Here is an 11,093-nt window from a genome sequence, read left to right on the forward strand (position 1 = left end):
GGCATAAATAATCATCTCACCACTATTTACTAGCCAATCATGAACACCTTAGTGCATATCGTAAGATTTTGTGCTCGAGAAAGTGTAGCACATGCACAAAAAGAACATAAGGTATAGCCTCGGTTTAAATGTTAAAATTGGTGTGTACATTATTGGACTTAATATTAAATCAATCAAATAAAATTGGTGTGTACATTATCTCGGCTATTTTAATAAGTTTCTGCTCAAATAAAATTGGTGTGTATATTATGAGGCAAATCAAGAAACTTACATGATTGCAAGCTTGTTTTCTAAGAGATGTGGGAGTTATATGATGTAACTCTTTAGGTGATAGTCTCTTTCAAATTTATGTGATGAATTTTGTAGACTTTGTGTTTGATTTCTAGTCACATATCACCTCACATGTATCTCAAGCTTTTGCTAGTTGCACATACTACACAAGTTACTCTTTGCTAAACTTAGTACATGTTATTGTGTGTGATCTTGTTGTGGCCATCCAAAATTAAATGTTCCTTGATTTTGATACAAAAATTCTTTAATGTTTGAGTTTTGGAGACAAATTGGTTAAAAAACTTGTTTTTGGAAGATCTGGGTTGAATTCAAGTGTTTTTGAAAAACTTTTAATCCATACTCATGCATTTCATTCATGAATTATTGTGCTTTGAGGAGTTTCTGCATTAAATTGCTCTGTTTTTCAAAAATTTGATTTTTCCAGATTTTCGATCGATCGAATCTGTCTCTTGACCGATCGAAATTGCGATAAAAAATTTTTGGTTTGAATCTGCTTGACTCGATTGGCATTCGATCAATGCTCGATCGATCGAAACTGAAAAATTTCAGTTTTTAAGTATTTGACCAAATTGTTTTTCATGCATCATTTATGTTTAGGATTCACATGCATTGCATTGATTTTTTATATCTATCTTGCAGTTTTGCAGTCATATCTCTCATTGTTTTCACACATAACATGCATACACTTTGCTAAATTGGGTACTCAACTTGATTTAAAAATTGATTGATTAATTTTTTGAGCTATGTACTTTTTAATATATGCTATTTTATGTGTGAACTGTAGAAAATATTTTCTCCTAAGAGATATGATGGATAATCAATGTGCAAATATTTTCTTTACTCATGCAACTATTTATGGGTCACATAATGTCAAGTTTGCACTTATTGAAAGAGAGAATATTTTTCTTTATGTGTATCCTCAACTTAATTTTTTTTTAAGATTAGGTTTGTGTGTTTTTCTTTTCCCCACCTCCTAAATTTTTCCTCTAAACTGTTTTTCCCGAAACTTGTTTTGTTTTTTTTTCCTATTTTTATAGGGGGAGAAGTTTGTTTTTAACCTTTGCTCTTCATAGGGGGAGTTGTCTCTATTTTCTATAGAGTTGAATTGTTTTGTGTTCTCTTAATTCTCTATTTTCTCTTGACTTTTGTTGCGTATGTTGTCTGTTTACTCTTTGTATGAGTTGTCTTTGTCAATACGTGACAAAAAGGGGGAGATTTAGATGAAATGTGGGAATACGTGGGAATCCTGTTTGTTTTGTTTAGGGGGAGATAAAATTGTTTCTCAAAGGGGGAGAATATAAATTTTTTTTTTTATGTATCTAACTTAGGGGAAGAGTTAGTTTACTTTTGCTTTTATTTTGTGTTTCATATTATTGTTTATATGTCTTTCTTTCCACACATGCAGTGATGTGTTTATTGAGTGTTTCAGGAAAGACAGGTACATTCTGATCAAGACCTTCTACCTCTTATTGGCAACTTCTTGGTTAGGAAGTGTTAGATTGGGATTTGTGAAGTAATTGGGCATTTTATTGTATTGGGTTGTTCTTGTATTTGAGCATTTCATTTTGTATGAAAGTTTTGTCATGAATTGCCAAAGGAGGAGATTGTTAGGTTCTAAAAGTTTAGAACAATTGGTAAATCGTGAACACAAACTTGTCTAGATATAGATCTTAGAGTCTATAGGTATTGTTAGACAATGCTCAAGGTGATTCAAGTCAAGAGTCAAGAACATACAAGCTGTAGGAAGAAGATTTCATAATCTGTCTGGTTCGATCGATCGAAAGAGAGGCCTGATCAATTGAAAGTCATATCTGCAGAATTTTAATTAAGCCCAAACAACAGTTCAAGCCTATTAAGGATTAGGGTTTCAGATCTACTTCTCCTAGTATATAAAGGAAACCCTAAGCACGTTTTTAGAAGGCTTTTTAGAGAGAGAAGAGAGTGCCTCTTTTATATTTAGGGTTTGTTCCTAAAAAGCTCTCTCATATCTTCTACCGGTGTTATTACTTGAAGAATCTCAAGATCTGGTATTGTAGAAGTTGCTGCCTTCTTTAGTCATCAAAGGTGCTGATGATCTAAACCTTCAAGGGTGGTCTTGGAGTCACAAACAGGAGAGTTTGTGTTGCTAAAACTTTGAGTGGGATCTCAAAGTCACAAACGAGGGTGTTTGTGTTTTGCAAAGGCCAAAGAAAGGAGTCTGTGGTCTTAAAGCTTGCACGTAATCGTGTTCGTAAGTTGCTACTGGTGGGTAGCAATAGGATGTTAGGGATCTAAGTCACTATTGTAAAACTTCGATTCTTTCTAGTGGATTTGCTTTTTACCTTGAGGATAGCTAGGTTAAATCCTCCCTAGGTTTTTTACCAGTTTGGTTTTCCTGGGTTATCATATCGTTGTGTTTTTTTTTTTTAATTTTCCGTTGCTATACATTGATATGATATATTCATGTTAACCTAGTTTTGTTAATTTGACTAAGTAATCACTTGGCTAATTACCTAGGTTAATTTGATTGTGGTTTTAAGGGTTCTAAAAACTATTAATAGAGACTACGACACTTTATATTTTTCTAATTAAAAAAAAAAAAAAAACAAGAGTAAGTGGTTAATATAATATAATTAGGTACAAACCTACCAACTTCAACTTGTAGGGCCAAGTGATATCCTTATGTGTATATTAACTTCTTCTTTTTTTTTTTTTGTTGGGAAGAATGTGTTATATGAACTCTTTAATTAAAATCTCACCATGATGTTATCTGCCCAACTGCCGTACCTCTAACTCCAATTATGGAGTATAGGATGGACAATATGTCTTCTTGCATTTTATTTTTTTCTTCACATGCATTTTTGAAATACAAAATATAATAATTATATGGTGAATAGACATTTAATAGGGTTATGATTATAAGTGACATAATCTATCTTTTATTTGGGAAAAACAATTATGTGATAGTATTTTGCTGGATGATGCAAATGTCATTACTTAAAAGTTACACTCTATCTTTCTAAAAATTAATATTTATCAAATGTCTAAACCAAACATGATCCTTTGGTCAAATGTCATTAACCTTTTCAACTGTAAAAGACTCCGATACTTTCAATATAAAATGGTAAATATTACTATAAAACAAGCAGGGATGCAAAATGGCATCTCTGTGGAACATCAATATGACAACTAGTACATTTATTCTCTATCGTCTCAATTATTCAGAACTCATAACATATATTGTTTGTAACCATAAGGACGGGGAATGAAAATACATAAATTATAGCAAATCATCTGATTTAGAATGTGACTCATAAACTGTAAAATGAGAAATCAATCCCTTACTATTAGTTCAAAATTACAAATAGTCTTTTACTTAATGAAAAAGAAGAAGATGAAAACACTCATTATTTGCTACAACACAACAAAACATAAAAAGAGAGTGTAGCAAATAAAGTTTCCCATGGTGCACATGTTGTATTAGTGATGGCTTGGGTCCATTGGCGTCACAAAAAACTTCATTGTTCCATTCAGGCAATGAATGCCATCATGCTCACCGCAAGCAAAGTAGTGAGGCTGTGACTCTTTCAGCACAAACTCAAAGCCGTTCCCAGCTCCTTGTTTTGTATTTCCCTGCATCTTGGCATTTTTGAGGTCACATTTAATGAAGCTCTCGTGGTTTGGTAGCAAGTAAACACTGTGAGGAAATGTTTTTGGAGTTGGTGGATCATATTTGAAAACTGCAATCAACATCATATGAATAGTTATTTTTCATGCATATTTGCATTCAACAAAACAAAACAAAAAATGCACATATTTTTCATGTTCCATAAGGATCAAAATTGATAACCTACAAATAAATAAATTGAAAAAAAAATTCAAAGTTAGAATTGACTATATATTTTGATATCATATTGAACTTTATAACTTGTCATTAAAACACAGGCGGTTTAAAAATATGATTTTGGCCAATATATTTTACAACCTGAACTATACATGGCAATATGTAACAAGTAGCAATAGCAAAGTAATTAAGCTCACCTAGAGTGTCATTTAAGAAGAAAGGGCCATTTTTGGTTGCCCATTCGATGTAGTTAAAGCCATAATTCCAGTGGTACGAGTCACCCACGATGAACTTCTTGGGAGTTGGTGTATTAATGGAATTCTCAAATGGCCTGGCTATGCTAACTGCCATTGTGGAAGCAATCAACAGCACTAGCATGAGTCCTTGCGTAATTGTGAAACCCATGGTATGATTTGCAACTTGTGAAAGATAATAGAGAGTGAAATAATTAAGAAGATGCACACAAAGAAAGAGCTAGTGAAATAAGATGTTTGCAATGATATAGATAGCATGATTTAAATGGGCATTTATAATGGGATAGATGGAGAGAGAGAGGTGTATAATGAGTTGGCTAATTACTAAAAACGGAACTTTTTTGTTATAGAGCTTTTACATTTTATTTTCCATCTCTGGACTACAAAATTTTGAAAGGGATGAGTTGTATTTTATAAAAAATGAGTCAATTTTCAAAAATTATTTTCTATAAATATCACATTTTCCTATGTTTTGTAGCAACATTAATTGACTGGAAAAAAAAAAAAAACTCCTAATTTCCCTTATTTAGCTTGCTATAAGATTGAGTTGTTTTCAAAAAAAAATAAAAATAAAAAATCCTAGAAACCACTCTCGAAGAATAAGCAATATTTTTTTAGTTGACCAAAGAAAAACACCAAGCACAAGGTTTTCCATTGAAACAAATGGAACATTCTTCTCCTCCTTTTTTTTATTTATTTTTTTTATAATAAAAATATTTTTCTATATTTGTTTTAACACATTGATAGTTTGATACATGATTATGTCCTTAAAGGAAAATGTTCTCGAACACTCATTGATATACACTATGTACATGCAACATCTATAAGTTCACACTAGATATCCACATTTATTAACATTTTCTATGTTTAAAATGTGAAAAGTGCAATGGAGACAATGTACAAAAAAAGAAGTATGTGAGAATCACTATCCTGTCCTTCAATTCCCCAACCCCTAAAAAAGGGCAAGTACCATATCGATCAAGAGATTTACAAGCAAATTAAGTAGCATCTTCAATGACATTACTTATGCAATAACCAAGTTTATTTAGGAAAATCCCTAAAGGGTGTATAGTAGTATAATAAAGTGTTTGATAATGCAGAAGAAGTGAACAAAATTCTGGTGAGTGAACCTTGGAGTTTTGATAGGCATGTAGTAATCCTCCAACGGCTAGAGAGCTCCACCTCGTTGTAGGCGTTAAAGCTTAATTCAGTATCAATATGGGTCCAGGTGCACCATATTCCAGTGTGCTTACTGAACAGGGGTGTGGCAGAGGATTTGTGCGAAGCAATCGGAGTAGTGGATAGAAGTGCAAAAGATACTGAAGTAGATAGAGGCAGCTTCTTTAAAGTTCGGGTGCGTATTGATATTTCGTTGCCTCTATGTCGGGGTCGAGTGTTAGCATTGGAGGACGGCGAAGAATGTTGGGTGTCATTCAAATATGAACGACTTCCCAATATTTGCTACTGGTGCGGATGTCTGGACCACTCTGATAGGGACTGTGAGAAGTGGATTGAAAGTGATGGTACATTGGATAGTAGGGAGAGGGAGTATGGACCATGGATTCGGGCTGAACCAACACAAGGGCGGTGGAAACCTGTGGTGGTGGTTCCTGGATTCTATGAGGCTAGGAAGAAGAGTGGTCAAAAGTCCAATACTCCGGCAACTGAGATACAAAAACCGGCGAGGAAAGGGTGCAGGAACCAGACCAACCAGACCAGCTCAACGGCAGAGGAAGAAGCAATAAATTCTGAAGCGGTAATCACGGAAACAATAAATGCACCAGAGTTTTCAATGTCTGAAACGGTAGAAGGGTTAACTGAGAGTAATAGTAGGAATAATGGGGAGATTAATTGCGAAAATCATGGAGACTTTTATGGAAATAATAGTATACTGTTGGAGGATCAGATTCTAGTGATTGATAGCGTATTAAATGGTGTGGATATCTCTGAAATCAGTGAAAGGGAAGAGGCGGAAAAAAATTTAGGAGTCCACGTGGAAAATTCTAGTAGTAATGCATCAAAGGAGTTACCCATTATTTTGGAAAAGGGTCTGGAAGTAAGTGTTGGTCACGTGGAGAAGGGGCTGGAGGCAGGGGCTGGTCACGTGGAGACTTTAACTCCAAAGTTTGTTGAACCAAACAGAGAAAGAATACCCGATTTGCAGGGTGGGGTTTCTAGCCGTGGTGGTAAGGAAGGGCTAGCAAATCAAAGAACCTGGAAACGAGTAGCTCGCTTCGCTCAAAAAGGTGATGATCGGGCTAAGACAGAAGCAAAAGGTGATTCTAAACGTTCTTTCATGGAGATTGATGATTGTGACTTACCAAACAAAAGGAGATTGGTTGATCATGATAGTCAGAAAAATTTTTCAATGGTGGAGGCTGCTTGCCAGCCCCGCCAAGAGCAATGAATCTCTTATGTTGGAACTGTCGAGGGCTTGGGAACCAATCGACAGAGCAAGAGCTTGGGGATATTATCCGGGCACAAGATCCCTCAGTTGTGTTCTTAGCCGAAACATGGCTGGATAAGGCTAGGCTAGAAGATATTCGAGTTAGACTAAATTTTGGTGGTATGATTGAAGTGTGTAGAGATACGAGAGGAGGGGGAATTGTAATTTTTTGGAGAAAGGAAGTGGATTTTTCTCTAGGTACCTTTTCCCCTAATCACATTGATGGGGTTTTAAACAAGGGTAAGGAGGATGAGTGGAGATTCACAGGGTTTTATGGGGAATCGGAGACCAGTAATCACCACCTATCGTGGGCTTGCCTACGAAGATTAAGGGGCAGAAATTCAATTCCATGGCTATGTGCAAGTGACTTTAACGAGATTACACGGAGTCATGAGAAACTTGGAGGGAGGCAAAGGCCAGCCAGACAGATGGAAGATTTTAGAGATGTGTTAGATGAATGTGGATTCAGGGACCTTGGCTTCACGGGGGGGAAATTTACATGGTGTAATGGCCATCCGGATGGGTTTACAATTTGGGAAAGATTGGATAGGGCGGTGGCTACAATGGAATGGTTAGATAAATTTCCTGCAACCAAGGTAATCCACTTGGAGTGTGGTTCGTTTGATCATAAACCGATTCTTATTTGCCTCAATGGTATACCTAAACTTCGACAAAAGCCGTGGCGGTTTGAGCATATGTGGTTGGAGGAGGAGGGATGTAGGGATATAGTAGAATCGGCTTGGCTTCTCAATGCACCCGGTCAAGCAATGAAAAGAGTGGAAGGAAAGATTAGCCATTGTCAAAAACAATTAAAATGGTGGAGTCAAACTGCAATTGGGAATATTACCAGATCATTGAAGGAAAAAAAAGAGTTGTTAAGAAAGGCGGAAGATGAGGCGATAAGAGGGAGGTCTATAAATCGAGTGATAAGGCTGAAAAGAGAAATTAATGATTTGTTATCAAAAGAAGAAAAGATGTGGAAACAAAGATCTAGAGCACTGTGGCTGCATGAAGGTGACAGAAATACACATTATTTTCATAGTAGAGCGACTCACAGGTATCGCCGCAACAGAATTGAAGAATTGGAAAATAATATAGGGGAGAGGTGTGTGGATGAGAATGGTATAGCAAATATCTTGGTGGATTTTTACCAAAATTTATTTGCTTCATCTACTCCAAACCGGATTGAGGAAGCCCTTGAAGCTACTCCACGGGTAGTAACAGAGGAGATGAACAATGTGCTGGTAGCCCCTTTTGAGAGAGCCGAAGTGGACTTTGCCTTAAAGCAGATGGACCCTCTGAAATCCCCAGGACCCGATGGGATGCCTCCACTTTTTTTCCAACAATTTTGGCCGGTCATTGGAGATGAAGTGGCTGAAGCTGTTCTCACTTGCCTTAACACAGGTTCTATCCCACCTTCAATAAACCATACTTTTATTACCCTCATCCCAAAGGTTAAAAGCCCGGTAAGAGTTTTTGAATATCGCCCAATTGCACTTTGTAATATTCTTTACAAGCTTATTTCTAAAGTTTTAGCGAATAGACTTAAGAATATTTTACCAAGTATTATTTCAGAATCTCAAAGTGCCTTTCAGTCTTGTAAAGCAATCTTTGATAATATTTTGGTTGCTTTTGAGACCTTACACCATATGAAAAATCAAAAATCCAAGAAGATGGGTTTTATGGCTATGAAGTTAGATATGAGTAAAGCGTATGACCGGGTGGAGTGGAACTTTTTGGGGAAGATTATGGAGAAATTGGGTTTTTGTGATAGGTGGGTGTCTCTTGTTTTTGAGTGTATTACCACGGTATCCTACTCGATTTTGGTTAATGGAGAGCCTAAGGGAGATATTAGGCCATCTAGGGGCCTTAGACAAGGGGACCCTTTGTCTCCATACCTTTTTTTGTTGTGTTCAGAAGGTTTGAATAGGATGTTGCAGCAAGCAGCCTCAAATGACACTATACGAGGTTTTTCTTTATGCAAAAGGGGACCAAAAATCTCACACTTATTCTTTGCAGATGACACTCTCTTATTTTGTAGAGCATCTATGGCAGATTTGCAAGCAATCCAAGACATCCTGTCTTTGTATGAACAAGCATTAGGTCAAATGCTAAATCGGGAGAAGACAACCATCTTTTTTAGTAAGGCGGTGAGTGAAGACACAAAGGCCTCAATCTCAGATTTTTTACAAGTCCCAGAAGTGAAAGAGTATGAAAAGTACCTTGGCTTGCCGGCAGTGGTGGGAAGGAAGAGGAAAGCAAGTCTTAATTACATTAAAGAGAGAGTGTGGAGCAAACTTCAAGGGTGGAAAGAAAAGCTATTGTCCCAAGCGGGTAGAGAGATCCTACTCAAAGCTGTGGTGCAAGCGATTCCTACTTTTGCAATGAGTTGCTTCAAATTACCGGTGGGTCTTTGTCGTGAAATTGAGGCTCTAATCCGTAAATTCTTTTGGGGGCAAAAGGGTGAGCAGAGAAAAATTCATTGGAAAAAGTGGGAGGTTCTTTGCCGACCCAAATCCGATGGGGGCCTTGGTTTCAAGGATTTGGAAAAATTCAATGATGCTATGTTGGCAAAACAAGTGTGGAGACTGTTGAAGGACCAATCATCGCTGTTTTATCGGGTCTTCAAAGCGAAATACTTTCCTAAGGGGTCCATTTTTGAAGCTGCAGCAGCCAAGGGGTCGTATGCGTGGCAGAGTATTCTTAAGGCGAGGAAGGTGATTTCGATGGGCATGAGGTGGAGAATAGGAGATGGGAAGAGTATTGATATTTACAAAGATAATTGGCTGCCAGTGAAGGGGTCTGCCAGGGTGGTTTCTCCACACGTTCCGGGATTAGAAGGTGCTCAGGTTGCTACACTCATAAACCCAGACACGTGCACTTGGAACATTAACATGTTAAACCAGCATTTTTTGAACTTTGAAGTAAGCCGAATCCAAGCGATACCATTGTGCTGGACGGATCAGAGAGACCGCTTAATCTGGCCAGATAGTCAGAATGGGGATTATACGGTGAGGGCAGGGTACCAGATGTTATGTCAGGAAGCAAATTCTGGTACTGCATCAAGTTCGGACTCATCACATCAGTCGGCCTTCTGGAAGAGTATTTGGAAGCTCCGCGTTCCAAACAAAATCAAATGCTTTCTTTGGAAAGTTTGTTCCAAGGCTCTACCTACAAAGGTCAATCTGAAGAAAAGAAAAGTTCTGGAAGAAGCAACGTGCAGTGCTTGTCTCTTGGACCAGGAAACAACATTTCATGCTATTTGGAGTTGCGAGAAACTTACCAACATTTGGGCCCCCTGTTTCAGCTGGGTCCGAACAGAGTATCCGCTTCTACAGGATATGCAAGAGTTGATTAACGTGGTGAGACGAAGGGAAAATAGTTTAGAGTTGTTTGGGGTGGTGGCTTGGTTCATTTGGAACCAAAGAAACAAGCTGAGATTGAATGAGAGAGGCTTGCCAACTGAAAAAAATTTTGACGCAGCTAAAGGATACTTATCGGACTTTCAGTCCAAACTCCAGATTACAAAAGTGCAGCAACAAAAAGGAAGCATAAAATGGCGGCCCCCAGTGGATGGAACGTATAAAACTAATTTTGATGGTGTGGCCTTTGCCGAATCGGAGGAAGCGGGAATAGGAGTCATAATTAGAGACTTTAAGGGGCTGGTTATTGCGGCTTTAGCTGAGAAAATTCCTTACCCGGGTTCTGTGGAGGTTCTAGAAGCACTAGCTGCAAGAAGGGCAGCAAGGGTTGTAGTGGAAGTGGGATTAACAGCTTCTGAATTTGAAGGTGATTCGGACGTGGTTTGGAGGGCGTTGAGGACAGCAGATGGAGCTCATTCGTCTATGGGTGAAATTATCAAAGACACGATGTCTATTTTAGGTTCGTTAAGAACTTTTTCTTTCTCTCATACTAGGCGGCAGGGCAATTGTGTAGCTCATGCTTTAGCCAAGAGAGCAATTGTTTCTTTTCCGTTATTGGTCTGGATGGAGCATGTTCCAGCAGACATTAGTCATGTTGTTATTTCTGATTTTCCAGTATCGTAATAATAATACACAGTTTTGACTCTCAAAAAAAAAAAAAGTGTCGTTAGACTTCTTAACAATATGAAAGTACTCTCTCAAATGTCAAAACTAAGAATTTGGAAAGGGAGCTCCAATATTGGGTTGGTAGAGATAGAGTAGAAATTTTCCCTCAACCAAAAAGGAGTCAATAACTAGTATGATCTTTTTTTTTCTTATTTCGACCTCTATATGCTGGGAATCAAGACAGAAATGCA

At 37.5% G+C, this 11,093-nt stretch overlaps 1 protein-coding gene across 1 annotated transcript; it reads right to left on the reverse strand.

The window, feature by feature from the left end:
- Positions 1 to 3,750: 3,750 nt before the first annotated feature.
- Positions 3,751 to 4,465, reverse strand: LOC115973227. Its single transcript, XM_031093469.1, has 2 exons — positions 4,312 to 4,465; positions 3,751 to 4,010 (listed from the first exon to the last, which is right to left on the reverse strand). The coding sequence occupies exons 1-2, from the start codon at positions 4,463 to 4,465 to the stop codon at positions 3,751 to 3,753; spliced, it is 414 nt and encodes a 137-aa protein (XP_030949329.1).
- Positions 4,466 to 11,093: the final 6,628 nt, after the last annotated feature.

The sequence above is a fragment of the Quercus lobata genome, unplaced genomic scaffold (genome assembly GCF_001633185.2).
Source record: "Quercus lobata isolate SW786 unplaced genomic scaffold, ValleyOak3.0 Primary Assembly Scq3eQI_94, whole genome shotgun sequence".
Lineage (NCBI taxonomy): Eukaryota > Viridiplantae > Streptophyta > Magnoliopsida > Fagales > Fagaceae > Quercus > Quercus lobata.